Source organism: Sapajus apella, unplaced genomic scaffold, assembly GCF_009761245.1.
Source record: "Sapajus apella isolate SASKATOON/1434 unplaced genomic scaffold, GSC_monkey_1.0 scaffold100, whole genome shotgun sequence".
In the NCBI taxonomy this organism is placed as follows: Eukaryota; Metazoa; Chordata; class Mammalia; order Primates; family Cebidae; genus Sapajus; species Sapajus apella.
Window position 1 is genome coordinate 637,558 of NW_022437040.1, and position 27,197 is coordinate 664,754.

At 42.2% G+C, this 27,197-nt stretch overlaps 1 protein-coding gene across 41 annotated transcripts in view; it reads right to left on the reverse strand.

Moving 5' to 3' along the window:
• The window catches only part of CELF2 (CUGBP Elav-like family member 2), a 641,808-nt gene that overhangs the window by 146,671 nt on the left and 467,940 nt on the right, over positions 1-27,197 (reverse strand). For 33 of the 41 annotated variants that reach the window (XM_032258128.1, XM_032258094.1, XM_032258095.1 and 30 more), the window contains one exon: positions 20,362-20,558. In XM_032258128.1, the coding sequence (XP_032114019.1) occupies positions 20,362-20,539 (178 nt within the window). In that variant the 5' untranslated portion in view covers positions 20,540-20,558. Of the gene's footprint in view, positions 1-20,361; positions 20,559-20,726; positions 27,169-27,197 lie in introns of those variants that run through there. The other 8 variants (XM_032258113.1, XM_032258116.1, XM_032258121.1 and 5 more) reach the window with 7 other exon arrangements.

A 27,197-nucleotide genomic window follows, 5' to 3' on the forward strand; every position in this document is an offset into this window, starting at 1 on the left:
GATGTAAGTAAAACAGTACTTAGGTGGAATTATATACCATTACTTTCATTTGTAAAAAAGATTTCAAATCAATAATCTCAGCTTTCACTTTAAAAATCAGAAAAATAAGAGCAAGTTAGACCCAAAGTAAGCGAAAGAATGAAAGCAATAAATTAAAATGAAAGCCAGAGAAATAGAAAAAAATAAAGAAAAGTAACAAAACCGAACACTAGCTCTTTAGTCAAAACTGAGAACTTTAAGACAAAAGAAAAAAAAAGAAGGCACAAATGATCAACATCAGGAGTATCAGGAGAGACAAGTGGAAATGTCTTTTTGTGTAGATTCTGTAGACATTAAAAGGATAATAGAGCATATACTGTTTTATGCCAATAAATTTGACAGCTTAAACGGACATATTATTTGAAAGAGAGAAACTGACTCAAGGAAAAATAGATAACCTATATATTCCTATAGGTAGAAATTCAATTTGTATTTAAAAACCTTCTCACGTAGATAACTTGGAACCCAGATGACTTATGTGATGAATTTTACCAAACTAAGGAAATAATACAACTTTATACACAATTTTCCAGGAAAATGAAGAGAACACTTCCCAATTTATTCCATGAGATCAGGACTGCATTATACAAAAACTAACCAAAGAAGTATATGTCAACTACAGAAAAATATTCTTCTGAACACAGGTGTAAAAATTCTAAACAAAATTTGAGCAAACAGACTCCAATAACATCATCATGACCAAGGAGGACTTATCCCAACAATTCAAGGTTGGCTCAACATTGAAATCAGTCAATACGGCGGGGTGTGGTGACGTGCACCTATAATCCCAGTACTTTGGGAGGCTGAGGCAGGAGGACTGCTTGAGCCCAGGAGTTTGAGGCTGCAGTGAGCTGTGATTGAGCCATTTCACTCCAGCTTGGGCAATAGAGCAAGTCCTTGTCTTAAAACAACAAAAAACAATGTGATATACTGTATTTACAAGCAGACAAAAAAACCCCTATGATCATCTCAATAGATTCAAAAAAAACATTAAATAATATCCATTCAGGATTATAATATTTTTTAATTTAAAAATTTTTTAAATTGTACTTTAGATTCTGGGGTACATGTGCAGATCACGCAGGATTGTTGTATAGGTACACACACAGCAAGGTGGTTTGCTGCCTCCATCCTCCCGTCACCTATATCTGTCATTTCTCTCCATGTTATCTATCCCCAACCTCCCCACCCGCCACTGTCCCTCCCCTAACACCCCCACAACCTCAGTGTGTGATGCTCCCCTCCCTCGATAATAACTTTCAGCAAAACAGGAAGACAAGGCAATGTCCTCAATAAAGGGCATCTATGAAAAACCTGCACATTACATCATATTTTTCAATATAAGAAAAGTTTTCCCCTAAGGTCAAAAACATGATAATAATGTCTGCTCTCACTATTTCTATTCACCTCCACACTAGAAGTTTTGGCCAGTGCAAGCAGGCAAGAAAAGATGATACCTAGATGACACCTACATTGGAAAAGAAGCAGAACTGTCTTTATGTGCAAATGACACGACCATCTATGTAGAAAATCCAACAGTCTCTTTTAAAAAGCTACTAGAATAAGTGAGTTTAGCAAGGTTGCAGGATACATAATCAATACACAAAAATCAATTATATTTCTATATGCTAGCAACAAACAATTGGAAATAACAAATGGAACAAAATTATTTAGAAGACCACTGAAAATATACAATATCCAGGGATAGATCTGACACAGGATATACAAAGTCCTGTTCAAACAGCAAACCACAAAACATTTGTGAGAGAAATCAAAGAAGACCTAAAAAAGTGGAGAAATACACCACTTCAAGGTTTTGAAGACTCAGTATTGCTAAGACGACAATTTTCTCCAAATTGATGACTAGATCCAATGCATTTCCAAGCAAAACCATGGAAGGCTTTTATTGTAAAAACTGTCCAACTAATTCTAAAATTTATAGAGCGATACAAAGAACCTAGAATAGCAAAAACTTTGAAAAAGAAGAACAAAGTTGGAAGACTACCAGTATCTAACTTCAAGACTCATGATAAAGTTGCAGTTACTAATATAATACTGATGCAAAAACAAACAAATAAGATCACTGGACTGGTCAGACTGTCTTTAAATAAACTGACCCATATACAGACAACTGATTTTGATGAAAGTACAAAAACAATCAGCGGAGAAAGGAGAAATAGTGGTGGAACTGAATATCCACAGTCAAAAAGATGAACTTCAATAAATAATTCATGCTCAATATAAAAATTAACTCAAAATACATCAAACAACAAAACATAAAGCCTAAAACTCTAACATTTCTAGTAAAAAAAAATACAGAAAAAAAACTTTATGACCTTGGGTTAGGTTTTCTTTGGTGTCAACCAAAAGCACAATCAGTAAAATAAGGAATTTATAAATAAAGCTTCGTCAAAATTAAAAACAGTTTTTTAAAAAATATTAAGAGAAAACAAGGCACAAACTAGCAGGAAGTATTTGCAAAATGTGTATCTAGTCAAATATTTTCATACAGAACATGTCCAGAACTCTCAAAACTCAACGAAAAGGCAACAACCCAAGTAAAAAATGAGAAAAGATCTGAACTGAAGACAGATCTACAGGAATCAAACATATCAAAAGATGAGTTGCATTATCAGCCATCAGGCAAATTAAAATTAAGACCACAATGACATACCACTAACACATAGTTTAGAGGGGGTAACATTAGGAATACTGATTATATCAAGTGTTGGCGGGAGTGTGGAGGTAAGAAACTCTCAAATATTGCTAATAGGAATGCAAAATGGTATAATCCACTTAGAAAACAGGCAATTTCTTAAAAAGTTCAATATAAATCTACTATAAGATACAGCCATTCCACTCTTAAGGTGCATGGCTGAGCAACAAAAGCACTTGTCTTTACAAATACTTGTACATCAATGTTCACAGCAATTCTTTGTTTAAAATATTCATAAATCGACAACAACCCAAATGCCCATCAAGAGGAGAGGTGATGAGCTGTGGTACCTCCATTCTGTGGAATGCTACTCAGCAATCAAAAGAACGACTGACATGGATGAATCAAGCTGAGTGAAGGAAGCCAGACCCAAGAAAGCACACGCTATATGACTGCAGTTATACAACCTTCTAGGAAATGGAAACCCCATACAACCGGAAGTAGGTCAGTAACTGGGGCATGGGGTAGCCAGAATGGAAGGGATTGCCAAGACATGCGAGGAAGCTTTCAGGGGTGATACATGTGTTTGTTATTTTGATTGTGATGATATTGTTTCACGGGTGTATACACACATTAAGAGGCATCAAATTTTATACTTTAAGTATGTGAAGTTTACTGCATATCAATTATGTCTCCACACAGCTGTTAAAAAGACCCTTTGAATGATCTCTGCAATATTCTAAGTGGCACCAATGGTGATGAAAATAGGGATGGGGAAAATGGTGGTAGGAATATTTAAAAACTCAAGTTCACAAGATTTGTATGTGAAGGAAAGGAAAGGCAGGAGTCAGGGATAATGCTGAGATTCTGAGATCAGGCGACATGAAGGAAGAAAGCTCCACTAACAGCAACAGGGCCAACCCAAGAGCGGATAATGCATTTGGTTTTGGCCAAGCTGTAAGCTGGCAGAATGTCTCATTCCATGGGGCAGCTTAAAATGTGAGGTGGGACGGGAGAGGTGAGAAACACTAAACCTCCACTCTCCTTTTCTCTTCACACCTCTTCCTCAGTCTCCTTGACTCTAATTCTTTTCCAATCCCTAAAAATAAATTTTCCTCCATGTTATAATTCAAGTCCTCAAAGAAAGAAAATCCAAGTCTGGAAGAGTTCCTTTCACCTACACATGACCTTCAGTGAAGCTCTAGGATCACAACTAGGGGCAAAGCATATAATTGTCTTAGAGTTCCAAACACGCCGTCAGCTAAGTGGAGTTTTCATAACCTCATAAAAGGGTTGTATATCTTGGCACTAAGTGAATATAGTGATGGATGAAAACTCAAAGGAAAAGGGCAGTGTGCACCACGGGACTGAGGCAAGTAGAAAGGGATAGGACCTATGAAGTCATTTCTGTTTGCTGCCCCGCTGCCCGGTTACATCAGTCCCTGCCAGAATGGAATTGTTCCTGAGAACTGCAGTGTGGTTCTTCACACTGGAGCCAAAGGAAACATCTGTAAGTCTGGCAGAGCTTCAGGTGAGCACGCTGCTCCAAGGGCTCGGAGCCCTTGCTGGCAAGAGACGCCAATGACAGAGTGAACTGTTATTCTCCTTCCTTATTTTATTTTAAATGTCAAAGCTTTTCACACCACAGTTACACCCTAAAATGATTCTGTTACTTCCACTGCTTCAGCTGAAACAATATTTTTTCATGTTTCATGGAGTGCCCACCAGCTGATTCAAAACCAGGAATGCAATGGGGTACTCTATGTCAACATGACATGAAAAGGAAAAAAAGAACAAGGCAGAATACAGGCTGGTGAGAAAATCATGTACCTTTCTCTTGAATGCTTTGCATTCTCTCAATCAGCAATGTTCTTTGCTGTTTTAAGGCACTGTTCGATGAGACCCTACAAGGTATACCAATGGACTAACCCCAAATTCAAGGAGTTCAAGATGACAAATGCAAATGCATCTGCAGAATGGCACAGCAAGTACTGGGCACAGTGAGAAGGGTATGCAGTGTCACAGGAATTTCAGAACAGCAGGACACGATTCTGCTGGGGTGTCCAGGAGGAAGAGCCATGATGGATGCAATGGCGTATGCACTGGATGCCAAAAGGCCAGGATAAAAACCATCCAAATTGGGAAGAAGAAATGATACCTCTATGTAGAGTAAATGGCAAGACTCAGGCATGGGAGCAAGAAACCCAAGAAGTGTTGAAGGAATAACTCAATGTAATTCAACAAACATTAAACACCTATTGGTTACCACACACTGTGCTAACTGGAATAAATAGAGAGATATCAATGACCACTGACAGTCGAGAAGAGTATTTATTTCAAAATAAGAGAGGTAATGTCAGTTTGACAAGCACAGCAGGCAGAGAGATATGCCCAGCTCCATGCTACAGAAACTCTGGAACCAGGACAATGTCATGGTTAGAAGTGGGACACCACAAACAAAATACTTAGGTTTAAATTCCATGTGTGGTCCATGCATAGTGGCTCACACCTGTAATCCCAGCGCTTTGAGAGGTCAAGGCAGTCTGATTACCTGAGGTCAGGAGTTAGAGATCAGCCTGGCCAACATGGCGAAACCCTGTCTCTATTAAAAATACAATGAAACTGTGTGTGGGGGGGGGGGGGCGGGGGTGGGGGGGACATGGCGGTGCATAGCTGTAGTCCCAGTTATTAGAGGTGCTGAGGCAGTAGAACCACTTGAACCTGGTAGGCACAATTTGCAGTGAGCTGAGATTGTGCCATTGCACTCCAGCCTGGGCGGCAGAGCAAGACTTCATCTCAAAACAAATTTATTCATTCATTCATTTATTCCATGTCTGCCACGTACTTAGATGTGTTACTTTGCTAAGTTTCAGTTTTCTTCTCTGTAAAATGCGCACCATAAGTAATATTAATGTCATAGGATTATTCTGAAGATATGTTGTGATAAGATAATGTATAGTCAGCCCTCGGTATAGGACTTAGCGCATGGCAAGTACTCCAGAGAAATACCAGTTATTGTTGTTACTACTGTCAATACTACTGAGAAGTGATCTTGCTGTCACTGATAGGCTAATTTCTTTGGAAGGCAGGCTATACCCAGAGTTGTCACTGAGAGATGGGAGCCCTTCCAGGCTAACACTTGCACATCTCTGAACTTGGGTTTCCTCATCAGGAGGAGACTGAGTATGGTGTCTGTTCACCGAGTCCAGACATTGTTGTCCCTGCTCTGCCTCCAGGACCTCACTTAATCTGCTCAATAGCCCTGTTCATTCTGCAGATCAGGAGGCAGTGGTGTGGGGAAGTCCAGTCCTTAGTCTAGGTCACAGAAGCGGGGGTAGAGGAGGGTTCAGTAGCTCTGTTCTCAACCACCAGTGCACGCTGCCTTTTAGGGTCACCACCTTCCACTTCCCAGAAAGCGGCATTTGATCTGGTAGCCAAAGGGTAGACCAAAGCTAACCACGACATGAAGAATCACCGAAACCAGGAAACACATACAACCACACATCACATCTCACATGGGTATGGATTTTTACAATTTATAAAACTCATTCTTGTTATAATTTTTTTTTACTCTTTGGCCCCAAGTGACTGAGGAGCATCAATGGGCTAACAGAATCTCACATTAGAAACACCTCAGCCTAATGTGAGGTGTTTCTAATGTGAGGTTCTGTTAGCCCAACGGGGCTGCTGACAAAGAAGACTAGGCAGCTGGGACACTAAGTAAACATTTTTTGGTTTAGAACTGTTTTTGAGAACTAGGAGTGAGTGTAGCCACATGACACCACATAAGCTCTACTACTTTAAGACCTGATTTTCAGCATGCACCTGGCAACATCCTGTATGAGCTGGCCAACTCTGACCCTCCTTGCCCTTATTTGTACAATGCAGTTGTTCTTAACCTTTATAGGACCACAAAGCTTTTGGGGCGGGGAGGAGTAAGAAGAATGTCACAGGCTCTCTCCCCAACACAGGCACACACATCCCCTCATGCTCCCCACTCCACTCCATCATGCCCCAGTAGACATCTTTGTATCCCTGGGATGCTGCACATTGCCTGGCACATGGTGCTCTCCAAACATGTCCTAAGAATGAATAAAAGCAAGTCTCTGTTCCAAAGAAGAGTAACTCTATAAAAATGGGTAAGTTGGTGGTGGATCAGAGAGAGGTAGCATTTACTTCATTCTTTCAATCTGCAGCTAATTTTCAATGACTATTCCATGCTAGGCACCGAGCTAGGCACACGAATTTCAGAGATAGAAAAGATACAGTCCTTCAGCAAGAGATGTAAGCTAGCTGCATAAAGATACTTAAGAAATTAAGTGTTATAAATTCTAAAAGATTTTCAAAGTGTGGGTGAAGCTTTGATTTTTTTTTTTAACAGTACAGTATTACGTGCCTATTTTTATTTGAACGAATGCCAGGAAAGAAAATGGGAAACTAAGTAGTCTTCTGAACTCCACATACAGTATTAGGGCTTAGATTTAAGGTCATATGGAACACACATGGCTTAGGTAAAAGAAGCGAAAGCATTAAAAATTACTCCGAAGGATGTGTTGGATTTCAAGACTCAATCAGCAATTTTCCCTGGGATTATCAGCTTTGCTTAATATATCACTTAATCTTTGTCTCAGGTTCCTTTTCTGTGAAATGGGGCAATGTTCCTGGGGGTGTGAAGGAAGTGGCCAGAGGGCAAGGGAGGATGCAGTGTGGTTTAACGGTTTCCTGACTTTGAAGTGTTCTAAAAATACAGCATTTTCACTGCAAACATGTGATAGAAGATGTGTCAACACAGCATTCTGTGTTGCTAGGGCAGCCCGACCAATAGTTTCTCAAAGACTCACGCACTCTCTGGCTAATGCGAGGGGAGAAAGTCACAGGGCAACAGGCCTACTCTTATCTCCGGAGCATTCTAGCTGTCTGGAAGACATGTGGCAGGCCCTCCAAAGACTGATTAGTCTAGGTTAAACAATCAAACTCTGCTATTTGACGAAGATTCTTCTTTTCGCCTCTTAAGCTGTCACACATTTATTTGCCTTGGAGTTTAATCTGTGGCATGAAAGCCTGACATGTCCCACTTAAAAAACTGTACTCCTAAGTACAGATTAGCGTGCAATTAGGTAGAGTGGAAAGCCTAAAATACACAACTACAAAAGTGTGTCTTTAATTTATTCATTACCTTTCCTTAAGTCTTTTTCTTTCTTCACAGAGATTAGAGCAAAGCCTTGGCTCTCAGAAGCACTTCCTTTGCAGGGAGTGAGCCTGGTGGAAGGGTCCCATGTTTGCCACCTCTAGAGCTGAATACACCCCGTGCTGGACTTGCAGAATAGCTAAGAGCCAGCGCCACCTGGCAGCTGTATGGTGGCCTGTGTAGAACGGACTGGTGGTCACCATCCAGTTCCCATTAGACAGATGTCCACTTCACAAAGGGAGCATCACACTCAGCAGCCCGGTTGGCAATGGGGAGCAAGGACTGGGCACGGAACGTGCATTTCCTCTTTGCGCCTAACCAGGTTTCCTGCTCCGTCACACTGACGCAGGCCAGGGTGCATGGCGGGTAGCATGGCAGCAGCTCCAACCCCTTTGCAAACACCTTAAATCCTCGTTTCAGATGTCATGTCCTTTATCCTACCAGGCAGTCACATTTTTCGAATCTAGGTTGCGGCTTATTGAGCCTCACAGTGGCTATCTTCTAAGGCCACCACCAGGACATACTGGCTTCACCCAGAGAGTGATGGGCACTGCAGCTGCATACAGGACTCTCCGCAGCCTCCATTATGGGGTTAGGGAGGATGCTTTAGGCATGACAGGCAAAGAAAGGCCCTCCTCAGTCATTTCAGAGTTCATGGTATCTTCACCCCAAATCAACAAGCAATTGTTGAATCCTAAACAGAAGGGCAAGGTGGTTCCTTATTACCACAAGTAACTATCTACTGGACAACCCATGACTAACTTACAGAGGATTAAAAAACTCAGGCTCTATTTCCTTCTTTGCTGTTGAGGGACTTCATTCCATCTGGACAGTGAAACCAGGCTGGTCTGTTTTCTCCCTGCCTCATGGATGTGCAAGGGAAAAGTACACTTCCAGCACTGCAGGGGAGTATATAAATTAAGCAATATTTCTTCACTGATTTTTCTTAATTCATGCCAACATTTTGGTTCATATCCTCATTCTAATAACCTAATTTTTTTTTCAAAAAATTCACACATACAAACATAAGTCAACAAAATACAAACACCCAAGGTAAGCTAACTTTACTTGAAAAACAATATTTAAGCAGCAATACAGGAAGTAAAAAAACAGACTTTTATTTCTTTCATTACGCTGCATTAACTATGTAACGTGGAGGAGAAACTTACTCAGAACTGCTGTCAATTTTAATACTTCCCTACTGAACATTCTATGTAGGGGATGACTTAGTAATACAAATTTTTGACAATGGGGTGTTTTTTAGAGAAGGGTATGTATGAAAGCTAATGTCAACACGTTTATCTCCTTTTCTAAGTTGCAAGTCCTCTAATAACCATCTTAACAACACTTCGTCCAAATGAGCTACCCTATATAGGTTTCTGCAGCCAGTGGTGATTCTGGGTAGGCTGCAAGGCTGGGAAAAAACCAGCATGTTGCTGAATTGACCTTCCTGCCGATGGCTGGCATGGGATGCTTAGAGATCCTACATTAAAGTGACCAAGCTTCCTCCACCACTGGCCACAGAACACTGCTCTAACGCCAACCCACCATCTTTAAAACTGAAGGGAGCTGGCAGTAATAGGCTATGAAAAAGGGATGAAGAAAGTGGGATAAATGTTCAAAAATCACCCAAAAGTAATGCCTTGTTGATGGTAGTTCAGTCACATTTTCAACTTTGAACAAAGCACACAGAAAGTTCACTCTGTGCCAACAGGAAAATCTGAAAGCATCTGTATCTGTACTGTTTCTAGCGCATCTACTTTACACTACCGAGTAGCCTTTATTCAATTTCCACCGTATGCGAGATACCATCCTAGGCAACTACCTTCAACATTTTCTAAGCAATGCCACACTCATTTGAAAAAAAAATGGCAAAGAAACAAATTAACTTTGGGCTACCGCAAAGTTTAAAACACACGTGTGAGTTCTACACACACACATACATGCCTCCTATGAAGGTTAACACTATCAGTCACTCTTTGGTGCCAAGGGGATGTGATCCATCAGGTAGGGGCTGGCAGCTCTCCCTCAGGACCCTGCACCAAACACCATGACATGAAAAAGGGTATGAGGACCAGCCTGCTGCCTTCATTAAACTAATGAGAGGACTGCACTCTTTATATCCTTGGATTTAGTGAAGAACCCTTGGAAAGCGTCATTAGTGAAACTTAAGCCTCTTCTTGTCCTAAACTCCCTATAGGGAGGGGAAAGGAAAAAGAAAACTAAAAATGAAAACGGGGAAAGAGGAGATACGGGCATGCTATTGAAAGGAAAAATGTTAGACGCCTACTATCACATGGCCTTGGTTCCTCTAATGTTCTCTCACTTCATCTTTATTATATCAACAGCACAGGATGATCACGCTCTCAAGTGCATTCTCTGCTAAACAGAAAACACATGTGTGCACACATGCACGTGCGCGTGCGCACACACACACACACACACGTACGTGTGCCATGGACATGGCTGGCCTGAAGCTGGTTTTACACTGCAAGCTAATTATGGCTGCCCTTTCTTTACTACAGACAATTCTTTCTCTCCTTCTGGGGCAAAGAACATGGCCCGCTCATCTGTATGTTCTCAGCACTGACAACAATGCCTTGTGCACAGAGGGCAACCAGAAGTGTCTACTGCCACATGAATGGTACTTTGGTAAACACTTTGTCAGCTCCCTGCACCCTATTTTCATCTTTCCTATTCTATATTAAGTTCAACATTAAAAGGGACCCAGGGCTTTGAAGGCTACCCTAACCTCATCTCACTGCTACAGAAAAAGCTCTGCATTAAGCCTATGCAAGATATGGCCAGAGGCCCACTCCTAGGGACTGCTAAGTGAGCTGCCCTACCATCTCCTTAACTTTCATAACGTGCTCTAAGTTCACCACCTCTTCTGTGTAAAAGTTTGGCTCAAACTCTACATGTTGCCTGCTGTTCCAACATTTTAAACATCAGCAGCAGAATCCCAGGGTTTAGCATTAATTGAAAGAGCTTATCTATATATAGCTTCACTCTGCACTTTAGCGTATTCAAAACTTCAATCATATTCTCTGTCTTTTTTTGAGAACACAATCCCTCCTTTTCATGTCTTGCTACAGCCTTTCCCCCTTTTCATTCTCATGACTCAATGCTCTCAGGCCTTTTAAGTTAACCTCCTAGACCTTTCCATGTGGGCTCACCTTCCTGGACCCTTGTGATTCATGCTGCTCTCCTTTGGAACTCCTCCATCTCCTTGATATCCTTCAATAACATTTCCCAGTATCAGGCACAGTGGCCTAGTTAGGAGCTAAAAGGCCTTTTTTTTTTTTTTTTTTTTTTTTTTGTGTGAAAAGTGGCCGATTACTTGTTCCATAACACTTGGTGTCTGGTGCGTCATGGAGAACATTTAGCATTTGGGGGGCAGTTCTGACAATTAGCTTGTTGAAGGCCTTTTTTCCTGTATTCCTCCCCCTCCCTGATGTTTGTGTATTTCTTTACATGACTAGGATGCAGTTCCCATTAAACTGTAGTCGTTTGGGAAGCATTTTTTTTTTTCACCTAAAGCTAAAAAGGCAACAAAATAGCAGCAATTTGTGAACTTAGTAAATGCCGACGATGCTGGAGGACTACTATAAAGAGACAGGTCTTGATCTACAGGCAGGTGAAGTTGCAGAATTTGTCCTACATAAGCAATAAGGCCCGACATAGCCCAACATATTTTATAATGATCAGACGCTGGGTCAGTTCAACAGTGTGGTGAGTCAATATTCTCTTTCAGCCCTTTAATTCTTCTCCCTAATTCCGATTTCTGATCCTCCAGTAGAAACAGAGGAATTACATTCCTTTATTCTTCAAACCAATCATCGTCCAGAGTGTATCTTATGGGTTTCTCCAATGTGAATACCAGAATGGGGATACCAGATTAGGAACATGTCTGTCATTTACGCAGAGAACGACAAAAATACTGATCCTAAATACAAATTTCTGCAGTGTTTCAAAGGCCATCCCTACTCTCTGCTCCATTAGCTTTACCATTACAGCATTCCCCTGTTTAGCTAACTAGCCCCTTTTTCCATTTACAGCATAACTCACTTCTTTGCTTGCCACTTATGTGTGTTTGTCTATGTGAATCAGGCTTTGAGATATTCACATACAGCATAATCCACCAGATCACACATGCCTTTTTTTGTGTTCCTTTCTCTGGAACAAGGACTCATCAAGGCAAATGTGAATGTATTTGAAGATATTTGAAGACCTTGATTCTTTATTGTATGTAATAGGTCTAGTTCACTACTAATTTCCTCAGTGTTATACCTAATATACATCACTCAGTTAACCTTATGACTAACTGATTTCCCACGGGAATTTCTCAGTATGGATCAAAACATCTTCAATTCTCCTGTCCCAGAACCTGATGCATTATCGTCATCATTTCTGTGTTCAGAATATATATAAACCCATATCAATCTGTCACTAAATCATGTAATTTTATCTTAGTTTCCACTTTTTTTCTTTTGATCAATTATCTTTTCATCCTTTCTTATGTTCTGATGGTTTTGAAGATCATAACAATTTTTCTGTCCTTATTCATGGCCGTACACCCTGGTAGCCTGTGAGATGTTACTGTAAAAGGTTTGGCCCACCCAGTATTAGATAGTGAAGCAGGAGACTAGATGGGCTCAGAATCAGTGAAATTATGATGAGGTTACCATCTGGGGCGATATGTCCAAGGATGAAAATTCAGTCTTTTAAGAATCTACTAACTTAAGATACAAAAAGCAGTACTAATTATACTAGTGGTGTTTTACATTCTACCATGATTGGAATTATTCAAGATAATACACTTCTTCAAAAGGTATGTCATGATTTTTTAATTAATGCTAGAATTCTGAACACTTCTAAAATGTAACTTAACTATGGTTAATTTTAAACTTTCGTGAGAAGTCGAGATTGAAGGAGGCTGCAAATAAACCTGTCAACCCAAATGCCTGATTATCTGGGGTATCTGGAGCGAAAGTGAGTGGGTATCTGGAGCGAAAGGGCAGCAGGTAGGTTGTGCTAGGGCAGCGCTGAGGAATGTGTGCACATCTCAGAGTAACTAACAGCATCACCCTGCTGAGAGCACCTCTCCTGCTGGCCAGGAAACTGGACTTCTCCTCTCCAAAGCACTGGCTTCCTAATGCCCCACAGTATGGTAACCCAGAGTGGTATAATCACGTAACTGATGGTAAGGCATCTCTAGCGGGGAGCTATCTCTTTCTTGCTGGGTGCCAATAAAAAGGCAAGTGAGGCTTCTAGACAGGCAACCCAGACAAGCACTCAGTGGCAAATGCAAATTGTGAGATCACCTAGACTTCACTTTTCCAATCAACCTGCAATACTTGCTGGAGGGACTGAAACAGAAGCTGCAAAACTCTGGGTTTTCCTTTCATGTCACATTTCTACCAAAGAAGTCTGTTCTCCTTTCATCCAGCACCTGTTTTCTTTATTCTGCTGCTTTAACTCCAGAAATGCAAAGCTACTGGGAAAAAGACTACTGGGCGCTAGCTGATGTCTTAATGTCCCAGACAGAAGAGAAGAAAACAAAATGGTTAAAAGCAGCCATGAGTAATTTCTTTTCTTCTTTGATATTAGCTCACTCTGTCTGATTTTTTTGTCTCCCTCCTTTCCCTTCTTCCTCCTATTCTCTCCAGAGATGTAAGGATCAAAATGTACCCATGATAGGTATTATCTGCCAGGGTAGATGCTGCCTTTTGATGGATGTTAACAGAAATTCAGCACTGTTACTGAGGCACAGTCTCGGCACCACCAGAGTATGGGGCATTTAAAGGGATTCCTTCTTCCTGTACCTTAAAGGAGGCTTATTTAACATTTGTCCCTGCTTTATCTCAGTCAGCACAATGACTACAGTATCAGTCTAAATATTTTAAAACTGCATTTCACAGAATGAATTGTTCTCTTTTAATATAGCTATATGATTTAACTAGTGAAGCCACCTTTCACAAGGATGCGATAAAGATCCTCCATTTGCATCAGTATAAAAATTCTGACTGCATTTTCTGTTTGTCCTATAGGTCGTCACTCAGCCAACAATGAAAGGATGCCACAGTAAGTAACACAGAATCTTCTGTTAACAGAACATTAATTCAGGATGAGATGCCTTCCTGTGGGCCACTGAGGCAGCACCAAAACTGGGGCTGTCCCAGAAAATCTAGGGCAGTGACCCTGGTTTTCAAGAAATGTAGGACAAAAACCCTATTCCCTACTTGTATGCATTAAAATGTGGTGTGGGTTCATCTTCCTGCAGTCTGAATTCTTTCTCAATTCCTGATTTCAAGATAACATTGCTTAAACAAATGGGCTTCCAAGTCCACTTCTATTACACTTAAGTGAAGTTTCAGACACGTTTTTAGGAAGAAAGGAGAGACATGAAATGTGAAAATGAACCTCCCCACTCTAGTCCTCCAGCATCAGTCCTTTCATAAGGCGGCCAAGGGTGTTCCTTACAAAAAACCTTTAACATTTTAAGCAGGAAACAAATACAGTGTACGATGATCAACCCTCTTTAGACCATGCCAGCAGCACTCACACATTTGTTGACTTACTGAATATGTAAAGCAACTTGGGAAGTGGGTATTATCTCTATTACATGGATAAAGAAAGTAAGCCTCATTCTCTGTACAACCTGGTCAGAATAAGTACCAGTACCAAGTCCCCTTCTCCAGGGCCTACCCTCATTCTACCATCGCACAGAAAAACCTTCTGGATTCAGGGCTACCCTCTACCCAATTCTGAAGTAAGTGAAGTCAGTCTTTGGTGTCTTTATACTTCTCCTCTCCCTTTTTCCTTCTTCCTGGTCATTCCCCAGTATTCTAGTTTGATTCTCAAAAAACCTTTCCACTGTACTCAAATAGAGAGAGATTGAGACAAAAATTTTACTAATGACTTCTTGAAAATTGAAGCGAAGCCTTTAAGAGGGAAAGAAACAACTCATCGTCCTGTTCTAAGATCAGCCCCAGTGTAACCCGGACTATAGCCTGACCAAGACGAGGACGAAACAGCAGCAGCATCATAACCCCACAAAAGCTGCTCTTGTGAAACTTGAAGGTAATAATCCTTCCCAAAGGAGTCCTGAGCGCGATTTCTGTTCCATCCAGAAAGCTCTGGCTCGCAGCACTGCTGGGCTGCAGTTGCACGGCAGTTATGCCATGACCTCCCAACTCACTGTAAGAAAAAAGGAAGTTTTCTCCTTTGGTACGTAGTGATAGTCAACACAGCCACTTCCCTTTTCTATTTCTCTTTTAGCTGAGAAGTTGCCAAAAGAGAGACAAGTAAAATGTGATCAACAAGACATTTGGTTAGGACTGAGGCGCTGTTGCTACCTTCTCATCTCCAATGCTAAGTGATTTTAATCTATCACTCAGTTTTCATTCCCATAAAATCAGAATAACAGTACCTAAGCATTTAAGTTTGGAATAATTTAAACAATGTTCACTATAGAACACACTTTCTCAGGGTGCTGTGATCTGGGATTGTAACTTTGATTATCTAACACATTAAGAGAGTGATGACCCAAGGTAATTTATCCACTGTTTCTAGGTTCCAAGTATAGTCTCGCTTGAACACAATTTTCCTATCTGCCAACTTCTCCCACTGAACTTCAACTGCTAACCCTTCAACTCCTCCTCCACCTTCCAGACTAGGAGCTGTCTTTCAGCATTACCGGCTTCCCTACTTTAGACCTCCGAGAGAATATTCTAACACAGCTACTACCCTTCCTGATCTTCTACAATGTCTGCCTTGATCACCTACAACTTTGGGTTCCCTATAACTCCGTTTCTCTGCTCACCCAGTGACAGACAGTCCTAGAACCACAACCATCAGGGCCCACTCCAGATGAACATGATCTAAATATGACCGGCCACTCCCTGATCTTCAACAGTTCTACTCCCTCCATCAAATTTCCCAAAGGAGTCATTTTAAACCTTTTCCATTCAAGTCTTCAATTCAGTAAGACTTCTCAGAAATTTCCTATTTACTGAGAAGACTGGGGGCAGGAACCTGTATGAACTGTCTCCTGCTTCTGAAACTTTGTGTTGTTACTTCCTCCTGAACGCCCCTCTGTCTCAAATGAAGTATCTTTCCACCCTTTCACAGGCCTGAGATAGTGTCATGTCTGCCTCACACTTTCACAATCTTCTTTGCCATACAACTTATAATTTGCTGAACAAACAAACTGCATGCGTAAGTTTCTGCTCCCTTCATGCCAGACTACGAGGAAGGCGAGTCTACACTGACAGCCTCACACATATGTCAATGCATTTCCTTTGCCCACAACCCCATGCTTCTTCTGAAGTGCTCTTGGGTCTTCCCAGTCACCAAATCCTATGACTTTTCTTGGCCTGCATCCTTAACTTTACTGAGACACTTCAGACTCAACTCAATCAAAACTGAACTTAATACTCCTCTTCTCCATTCCCACCACAGCTGACTGCACTCCCAATTCTCCCAGTTAAGCCAAAAACTCCTGGTCATCACTGCCCCAAATTAGTTATTAAGTCCTGTTCCTTCCACTGTCATGCCTGTCCCTCAGCCTCCCCTTCCATTCCCATGACAGACAACACCCTGACCTCAACACAAGTCAACACACTGCACCAGCCTCTAAGCCTCTTGCTGCTAAAACACTCTATTCCTAGAGTCTTGAGAGTCTAACAAAGGCATTTTAAATACTTCAGCCTGAGAACGAAGGCCTGCTAAGAGCTGCTCTAGCCTCTAGCTCTAGGCTTTGTGATCTTCTCTTCCTCTATTTAATGTCATGTATTTCACCTTTCCCCTGAACTGTGGGAGAATTCAGTTCTCAGAACTTGCTCTGCACTTCCTCACCTGCATGCCTGAAGCAGGCCATTCCAACCATTTGTAATGTTCATTATCATTACTTGCTGAAATCCTATTATTGTTTTCAAGATTTGGTAAAGATGCCATCTTTTTCATCTCCCAAAAGCTGTGAATTATTCATTTCTTTGCTCAACTTCCATGGTTCCAATAAGCTCATCTCTTTCTTACTCATTTACTCTTAGCTCATGTTCTTTTGTGTGAGAGTTGCCTGTGAACTTGCCTTCTTGTTCCTATCAGAGTTTATGTTCTTGGAGGCACTGATGAAGGTAACAACAAGTATGATCATCACGATTGCCATAACCAGCTCCTACCGTATCCCAGCTCTGTGGAAACCACATAACCTCACCACACAGCAACACTACAAGCACTGCCACCACTTTCAGATGTGATTAAGCAACATGCCCAAGGCCCGTACTAAGGAAGCAGTAGAGCAAGAAATTAAATTTAGGGTTCTCCAACTTCAAAAGCCATGCTCTCAATTCTCTATGGTATTGCTCACCATCTACAAATGAAACAGATGACCCCTGAATAAAACACACTTTTCCAAAATCCCATGGGGGAGCATGTTTACTGAGCCAGACTCCCCAGGTTCCTCAGCCTGCTTGGTCAATACATGCCCTTATAGGGAGAGGATAGGCAGCTCAGATTCAAACCCGGAAAAGATGATTTCACAAGTATGACCAAGTTTTTATGCCTCAAGACTAAACAGAACATAAAATGGAAAGTGAGGAGAAAATCTAATTCACCAGGATTAGGTAATAGCCTGACGGTTTCTTTGCTTGGGACCATCAACATGGGTAAGGCAATGAATCAAGCCCCTCCAAAAGCCTTACTCACATAACCTAAACCACCTCCAGTAATTCTAGTTTCTGAGGCTCTGACATAAGCCCTGTGAAAATATGATAATTGTACTCTGCTGACAAAGTCTGAATCAAAGAGGTCTTATTTTAAGTGTACACAGGCAAAATAATGACGGGATGCATAGGTATCAACATGAAGAAAGTGGGGGCTGTGGCTCTCTCTAGGTAAGCGGCTAAGGGCTGTAATCCTCCGAGAGCAATGTCATTATATAGCTCAAATCCCATCACAACAAATACCTTCACAACAGAGATGTCTGTATAACAAAAGCTCTTTCAAGCTTTGGCTGACAGCCCACACACTTTAAGCAATATTTGATGTGAGACTTGGAGTTCACAGTAATGGGAATTGACCTGTATTTCCAAAGGTAAGATTTGAATGATTTCATCTCTAACTCCTACTCCATGATATCACGAGGTAGGACTGATGTACAATCTAAACCTGAGTATAAAAACTAAACACAGAGACCGAAATGAAATCAACTCATTCTTAAAGAATAAAATTTCCTCCTTTCACTTGGGGAACACTTCAGTAAAGGAGACTGCCCTTGACCCAGACCCTGAAACATATCACACCAGGGCTAGTCTGCAATCTCATCTCATGGAGACGCAGAATGGTGTAGTCCATGAAGAGAGATGGACCATGTCCAAATCTCTGATCTGTCAGTTACCAGCTGGGCAAACTGGACTATGTTTCTTAACTTTCTATGATCCTCAGTTTCCTCATCTGTAAAACATGACTAATACCACCTACCTTCTGGTTTTAGGTGAGGACGAAATGAGAACAGATGTAAAATGCCTGACACAGGGTCTGATACACGTAGTATGTGCTCAAAAAAATTTCTGCTTCTGCAGACCATGGGCTTCTGAAAACTATTTCCACCAAATTAGTAGTAAGACATAGTGAATACAAGTTAACAAAATGCATAGTCTTAATATAGGCTGGTAAAAAAATGCTGCTGAGAGGAACATCTGGGGCAAGAGAGACAATGGGAGAATAACTAGGTCACGCTCAGGTACTTATTTGACTGGGAAAAGGGCCTTTTCAGCCAAGTTAAGATACATGTATTTCAAGGCTGAAAGTCATGAAACCAGGTATCCTAACAATAAGTGAGCTCTGATCATTTTGTCAAAGGTAATTTTAAAAAAATCTGATAAACCAACATTTGGAGTCACATTTTTCTTGTCAAGGATGAACTGTGGTTATTTCTCTTAAGCCTGGTCTACTGCCTCTGGTCTAGTTTTCCCTGAGTGACATTATGGCTGTTGAGAGAGCCCTTATTTGGTGATTATTTATTAAATTTTTTTAGCTCTAGTCTACTGATTTTGCTCAACAGCATACCATGAAAGTATTAAAACAAACTCTAGTCTTCTCCATTTGGAAAACATGTAGGTAACTAATATCAGAATATGTTCAATAAAGGTATTTACTACTGCTCTCATTTGTGAAGTTTAGAAACCCACAGATTTTCAGTTAAATGATTTTTCTATATTTCAAACAATGTGGCAATCAAGTTTGTGGTGACAATATTCTATGTACTTTTTAAAACAAACTTGCTTAAGGTTTGGAAAACTCAAGTGTTATGAACATACTCTGAAGACACACCTGTTCACCTTTCTAAAATGAGTACTGGCCAGGGGCTCAATTCCTTAAGAGGCTTCCAAAAGCCCTACAGACCTTGGCAACTACAAGGAACAAGAGGCAGTCCAACATTTCTCATAGTCACAGAATGTTAGTCTTAAAGATTTCCTAGTTCTATCCTTTCACCTTGCCATTAAGGAAAAGGCTTAGAGAAAAGTATGTGCCAATGTTCATGTGCCCAACTGAAGTGTATAAACAAGCCAAGTGATGCTTTCAGGGGCCTTAGGAGAAGCAACACAGAAATAAAACAACATGCCAGACAGAAACACAAAGGCACAGAGCAAAAGAAACTGAGAGACCCACAAAACAACAGAGGACTCCTGTGCAGAGAGACTGAGAGATCAAGAACAGGGGATGAAAAAAAAATTGCTAAAGCAAGAAGGTTAAAATAGCAACAGAGATCAAGTGGTAGCAGCAGAGTAGGTATTTAAATTCAGTCTGTGGAGAGCTTCCAAAGTAAGACGCCAGTGCACAGAAGCATCAGTCCTCACAATGGGTCCTGGTCTCTATTTCATTAACTGCTCCCACTGCCCCCCATCGCTGTCATTTTAAAATGGAGGCAGGAACAACTATCGGATCCTATACCTTCATCTCAACACTGATAAGGGCGGAACCCTCAAGCGTCTGTGAAAGTGTGCTAAGTATGTCAGGCCACTAGGGTGCTGCTCCCAGCTCCAAAAGGCAGATTCACCTCATGATCCCCACCTGGCCCCCAGGAATGCGTGTCCCTCCTTCAAGGGAGCCTTTTCTCCCTCGCACCAGTGGCATCACACCGTTTACAAAGGTACTTTGAGGTCCCCACCGGCTATGGAAAAGTGAAATGCAATTGTAATTACATGGGCAATCATGGGAACATAGCGGTGGGAAGAGTTAGGTCCTGAAATACAAGGCACAGAAACGCGATTCCTCGGAGAGGCAGCCACCCCGCCCAAGCAGAGGCTATGCTGCCTAGAAAGTGACCTCCCGGGAGCGATCACGCGCCTGGACGAGCCTCTGCGCTCCCGCCCTGCCTCCGTCCCTCCCTCCCGCAGGCTGGGGGCTCAGGCAGCCCCAGCGCCCCCGCGACGCCCACCTGGACGCCTGGCCACCCCCGCCCCGCGCTCTGTACCTTTACTCTGCGGAGGGTTCTGACTCCGGTCCCGCAGGACGTTGATCTGGTAGACGGCTCCATAAGGCTCAAAAAGTTCTTTCAGCTCCTTTTCCGACCACGACCGGGGGATCTGTCCGACAAACATCTTAATGGCATCTGGGTCTGGTTGGTCTGAGTGATCCAAAGCTCCGTTCATCTTGTTGGCTGTGCCGTTACTGTCAAAAACGGAACCGGGAGCCAGAGTTAGGGCGGCACAATGAGGGACAGGAAGAAAAAAAAGCGGGGGTGCGGGGGCGGGCAGGCGGAAGGAGGAGGAAGAAGAGCACGGGCAAAGCGCCTAATGAGTCGTAGAAATTTGATGAACTAAAACAAAGCAGAGGCACCATGAGTTGCTCCTCGGCGGCGGCGAGGCTCTCACTGCGTGCTGCTGTCGAGCAGAGCTGCGGGAGCACAGGGCAGCGCCCCGCCGCCTGTCATCCAGGGCGTGGACATCTTGGAGGCTCGGGAGGCAGCTGCAAGTTAAGTGCAGGTCTAGCTCTGCAAGGCTGCCATCAACGCATCAGCGCGTTATCAGCCCTACCCTGGCTGTGGCTGGGAAAGAAAGGCAGAGCTAGATGCCTGCTGGATTTCTCTCCCTCTCCCTGCCCCGCCCCCCCCGCCCCACCACCCTTTTTGGGAGGTTTTTGGAAGAGAGGAGAGAGGTGGTAATAATAAAGTCACATGGAAAGAAAATGAAACACTTGGCAGTCCGTCAGATGACTAATGCAAGATGCGGGTGATGAATTTGCAGAGTGCGCGAGGCATCCATGTGTGCATCAAATTAGTACGTTGTTGCTACTCAGAATGGAAAGCGGTCCAGCTATGCAGCTCTGCGCAGCTGATTGGCTGCCCACGCTGGAGAAAAAGGCCGGAGCTGGGAGGGGGCTCCCCTTTAAAAAGCACATTGTTTATGGGACCCAGGCACAAAGGGTTTAATTCAGAGAGGCAAAAGGAGATCTCAGAATTGCCTGCTTTGTGCTGGGTTAAAAAAAATAATAAAAAAAGAAGCCCCAGAAAGTTGAGTTCCCACTAAAGGACACTGAATATTTCAAATCTTTCACACTCCATAAATTGTTCTCTGTATATCTGACTTCCAGATGTTGCACTTGAGTTCTAAACAATCACACGTTTGGGAGAGAAAAAAAGAAAGTCTGCCTTTTCTTCTCCCAGCTTTAGTAAATATTTGGGGCTGACAGAGAGCACAGCCATAAGCTTTTGCATATCAGTCCCCCTCAATGCTGTTTCCAAAATCCCCATTTGGAAGAAAATGCTGTATAGAGCCTGCGATTCTAGTCACCATCAAGTAATCCGATGATGAACACATGTCTTTTTTACTTGCCCCCACCCTCCTTTGAGCAGGAATAAACAGTAGAGCAAAACCACATACCCTCTTCCCCCACCCTCCACCTCCAAATATACCCTGAACCCAGCTACTCTGCCAAGTGACAAGGCTGAATGTCTCTCGGCAGCACTCATTTGCAGCACTGCACTCTTGCTCCAGCTTCTCGGCCTGTGAAAATAGAAGGCGCTGAAACAAAGCAGGCAGACGCTGCTCCTATAGAGCCTCCTCCAACAGTACGCCCACCCCAAGAAGCAGAGAAGTCAGAAAGGGGACACATTAACTAAAACTAAACTGCAAGGGCCAGGCGTGATTTCACTGTAGTCTCCTGGTACTACCAAGAGGGTAGACAACGATCTTCCAGAGAGCTACTTATTTGGTTAAAATGAACCATCAGACAAACCATCAGAATACTTCAAATCTGCTGTGGTCCTAGGATAGTCCTAAGTCCCTAAAAAGAAGATATTTACTCATGGTTAAAAAGTCAGAAACCTATGGAAAGGAGAAATCATGAATGAGATTCAACCTGAAGAGTAAAGTAATGTCAAATACTCTTCGCTAGGTCCCAGCTTCAATTTCTGCTTCTTTGTATCCCTCTATTTTACCACTTTTTTATCCTTGAGATAAACAATCAGACTGTCTAACTTGAAGCACTTTCAGAGCTTGCGCTAATCAACCTTATTGTTATAAAAAATGTTCTGCTGAATAAAATATTGAGTACAAAATCTTCTCTCAACAATTTCGCTGTAATGTAATGCTTGTTTATATTAGAGCTAGATTGTTTATCTTGTTCTTATGCACCTATCCTTTTCAAATCGCTCTTTGAGAATTCCATAAACACTTTAACTCTGTGAATTTGGGGCTGAGCGGGGCCGAGGTGGTGGAGTCCCTGGCAGCATAGCAGGTCTTGTTCACACCCTGTCAGGGGTTGAGCGTGTGGCAAGACTTATTTCTGGGACAGGAAAGACTTGTGGTTACTGCTGTTTACACCCAGCTAGAATGTAAAGAGGAAGCTTTGCCACAGGTCTCAGCTAACAAAAAACACAAGTTAAAAAAATGGGGCTATTGCCCTCATCTGCGGAGCACATAATGTAACACAATAGAGAATGGAATGGCAGTGTACTTAGTTCTAGGGTCTGAACTCAGAATTCTAGAGCAAGCTATCTTCCATGCTTCTGCAAGTGAGAGGCCACTTATTCTTTCTCAGAAAATACAAACTCACCAAGATGCATCAAGTAAGGAAAGCTGAGGAGCTGTCCTATGCCTCACACCTCTGGCCTGTATGTGGCAAGGTATCCATGTATAATTCAACCCCATGAGCCATGCTTCACCCCCATGCATAAAGACTTCTCATCTTGAGGCACTGTAGCACAGTGGCTCTGAGTTCTGGCACCACCACTTCCTAACTGTGCTACTCTGGGCTCAGACTCTTCATCTGTAAAATGGGGATAGTGAACTCCATTCTCTTAGACTCATGTGCTTAATACAGGACATGGCACAAAGTAAGGGCTCTTTCAGTGTCGGCTATTCCTACTGTTAATTCTTTCTTTGCATCTGTGAAGGATGTGAAATGAGTGACCATCAAAAATCTACTTTTCAATTCAAAATTTTTACAGTAAAGACTACAACACAATTCCTATCCTAAATAATAATGTGTATTTTAGTGATTACTTACATAGCAAATACTGTGATATGTACTTTACATTTTTTTGAATCCCCCCTTTAGGGTACTTTGAAACCCACATTTACTCAGTCACATAATGTGTCTCCATCTCCACAGATTCCCTTCTTCTCTGTTCCTACATAGTCACCCATGAGCACCTCTCATCTGCATCTACATCCTTGCCATGCTACCTGCCCTTTTGGAAGCAACTTTTCCAAAGATTTGCATTAAGTTCTAAGGGCAGGACAATCCCTTCCTTAAGAAAATCCAATTATGTCCACTTGTTTAAGTTAAAATACCACCCCCAACACCTTCCTGATCAAAAGCAAAATAGGTGGTCCTGTTCCACCAATCACCCTCCTGGCGTTACCACATCACATGACCTGAATCTCGACAGTGCTGCAGCAGTTTGGTTTACTCCCTTCTCATCCGCCCAACCGAATCCTGCTCTGGATTCCCAACTCTCTCCCTGGCTCATGCTCATTTATAGAGGAGACTCACTGAATTCTGTTGTCCTCATGGGGTTGTAGCACTGACACTGCTAAGCAAGCCAGATGCTATGTGTTCAACAGTTGAACATTTTGAGTTACCTGTCCGAAACCAAGGAGAGCCAATGTGCTCTTCAAAGACAGGTAATTACAGGAACAGATACTCCAGATCTCAGCAAGACCGTTGATAAGGTGTCCTATTTGCAAGGATCTCATCGTGGGCTTAGAAAACTAGACTAGCTTGCTCCTCTTCACTCCCTAGACATTCTGAACATCGAGTACACTGCCTCTCACAGTCCAAGAATTTACATCCAAATTCAAGTAATATTTATTGAGGGGCTACTCTATGCCAGAAACCTTTGCCAAGTACTCGATATACAATACTCTCAACAGCTCCCATTGGCATCATTATCTGTTTTGGAAAGGAACCCAGTGAGAGTCGCAGAGATATACTGACTTTTCCAAAGTCACACAAAAGGTGCTTAGGGAATGTGGATACAATGGGAGGTGAAGGTCAGCCATCTCGGCCTCATGTTCCATGAGCTACGTTTCTCTAGGTTGACGTTTCCCAACTGGTGACCACTCGCAGGCCCTGGTCACAGAGGCACACATCTCTGCTGGCACCCTGCCTGCAAACTGCAATGAGATCCCTGGTGCCAATTCTGCTAGAACCCTTGGCAAGGAGCCAGCTAGAAGGCTCTTCTAAGACACATGCCATATGGAGTAGGACCACAAGTCTGCGAGCACTATGCCAGTAGGCAATGGTATCACCCATGTCACAGTCAAGATGAAAATGAAATGACGTTTGGAAAAACAATGAGTGCTTTTTAGTTTTAGCCCAGGCACTGACCTACTTCCCTATTTTAAAAGAAAAAGAACTAGATCAACAGAGTATATGCAAAATCTTCTGAGTTTCATCTAGGCAGTAAACTATTATAAAAACTATAATAATTGATTCAACATATTATTATTTTTACTAGTTTTAGGACAACAAACTTTTGTAAGGCCCAGTGATTTGCAGGCTTCCTTTGGGAGAATGAAAACAAAATAATTAAAATGTCTATTCTTTTTTATCTTGTTCTGTGGGTAACTTTCTGTGTTGCATTTCCTTTATTTATATAAAAAGAAGAACAAACTTACAAAATGGCTTTAAGAATTGCCAAATGGCTATAAATTATATTAATGCTAAAAGACATAAAATGTCATCTTCAGAATGCACACTAAATTAAAAAGTATACAGAATGATTGCCTTAGAAAAATTGCGTATAACGATAGAAAATCTGCTTAGTAGTTATTAATAATCATATTACTCCAGTACTTTTTTTTTTTTTTGGATCCTTGGGATAATCCATATCAGTGCGATCCAACCCCGTGCCATCATGGAAACGTTCTGTATCTGCACAGTCCAATGTGGTAGCCACTAGCTACATGTAGCTAGGAATTAGTTGAAATTTGGTTAATGCAACTAAGGAACTGGATTTTAAATTTTATTTAACTTCAGTTTACCTAAATAGCTATAGATGCAAATACACTTGTCCTTCACTTGTTTTGTACTGATTGGAGTTGAGATTGATCTAAATATATCATTGCATGGGAAGTTTGCTTTGGAAACACAAGAATATGGGGCCCAGAAAGCCCCATCAGTGCTTGAGACTCTCAACGGCAGGTCAGCGGAACAGTGGGCCAGCAGGCCTTAGTGCTCATCCTGGCTCAGCAACAACTTCACTGTGGGATCTGAAGCTAATCATGTAACCGCTCTGTGCCTCGGTTTCCTCACTCATAAAACAAAGCAAGATGATAGGTCCCATCTGGCTCTTAATTTTTATAATCCTGTGGCTATGGTCTGGACTCAGAGGTTCATGGAAAAGATAATTGAGATAATATAATGAGCTTCCTGAAATTTTGTTGTGATTCGTTGCCTGTGTCCCATTCAGTCCCCCCAGCTCACAGGGGACACAGGCTGCAGGCCAGAGAGCTGACAAGGTGTCATCGGCACTGTGGAGAGCAGCCTGGAGGCTCAGACAGGCTGCTGAGTGGCTGGTGAATGGGGGTGCTGCTGCAGCCCCATCTCTTTCCATGTATGCCAGTGTTCTTCCTAATGTCCTAACCATACTCCCATCATCTCTGTAGCTAATAAGCCACTCGTTCAAAGGGCTCAGGAATCGTTTTTTGATATCACTTGTACTTAAGTAATAGCACATGAAGAAACAGGCTTTGTTTGGCGATTACAGGAAACTGTCCAAGACTCAGCTGCTTAAGGCAAAAGCAGAAAAAACCTGGCGATGGGCCTGGTGCCTCCGGCGGGCAACAGGATGAACATGAAATTCATTATGTCCATTTTGGTGTTGCTTAAGAAGAGAAATCCCTTCCCGACAGACTGGCAGTGGGGCAGCTGAGGTCCAACCATCAGTTCCTTCCCACCCTGCACAATGAAGAACACATTAGAAACTCAGGCCCCACCCTTGGGAGGCTCCCTGTCTGCTAAACTTAGTGCCGCAGCCTTTCCATTTAGGAAGAGGAGTCAGTGGCCATCCAACCTGGAGCTCTCGGAACTGCAAGTTCCTTTGCAAATACATTGCTGCACGGTTATCAAGAAGAAAGCCTCTGTCTTCCGTGACTGCCTTTCAGCCAGGCAGAGTTTGCCACCATTCTGACACAGCTGTCTTAACTGCAGTGGCATCCTGGGTTGCTGAAAACTTTGGATAAATTGAACAAAATGTTTTGGTTATCAGTTACACCACCAAAATGGTGTGAAAATAATGACACTCCGCTATCCCCTATTTAGGTGGAAGATATTGTTACCATTTATCATGTGTGGCGAAACCTTTTGAGTCACAACCACATAAATTATGGAATGAGACCCCAAATCTCTGAGATGGCCACACATCAGCTAGTGAATCCACACAGAAAATTAACCAGAGCAAATACCCTAAACAGGACAAAGTCAAAGCCCTTCTCCAAATGGTCAAATTGTCATTAAATAGCTTGAGCTTCTCTGAAGAAAAGGTTCAGATTTCCTATATGTATACATACATACATTACCATAAGCTCAATCCTGGACTTTGGCAAAGCTAAAAAAAAAAATAGTTTCTTAAGATGGTACAGGACATCATTGTTATTCCCAGACAACTGAGAACACATCTGTGTTCTTGGGGACAGGCATTCTGCTGAATTACCAAAGGTACTGCTGAACTGTGTTCGGTCGGAGGTCTCCAATGCTTGCCAGGGTAAAATGCATCCAAGACTCATAGAGAACTATTCCTGCAGAAAAAGTCACAGAACATAGGCACTTGGACTCACCAAGTAAAAGGGAAACCTTATTACC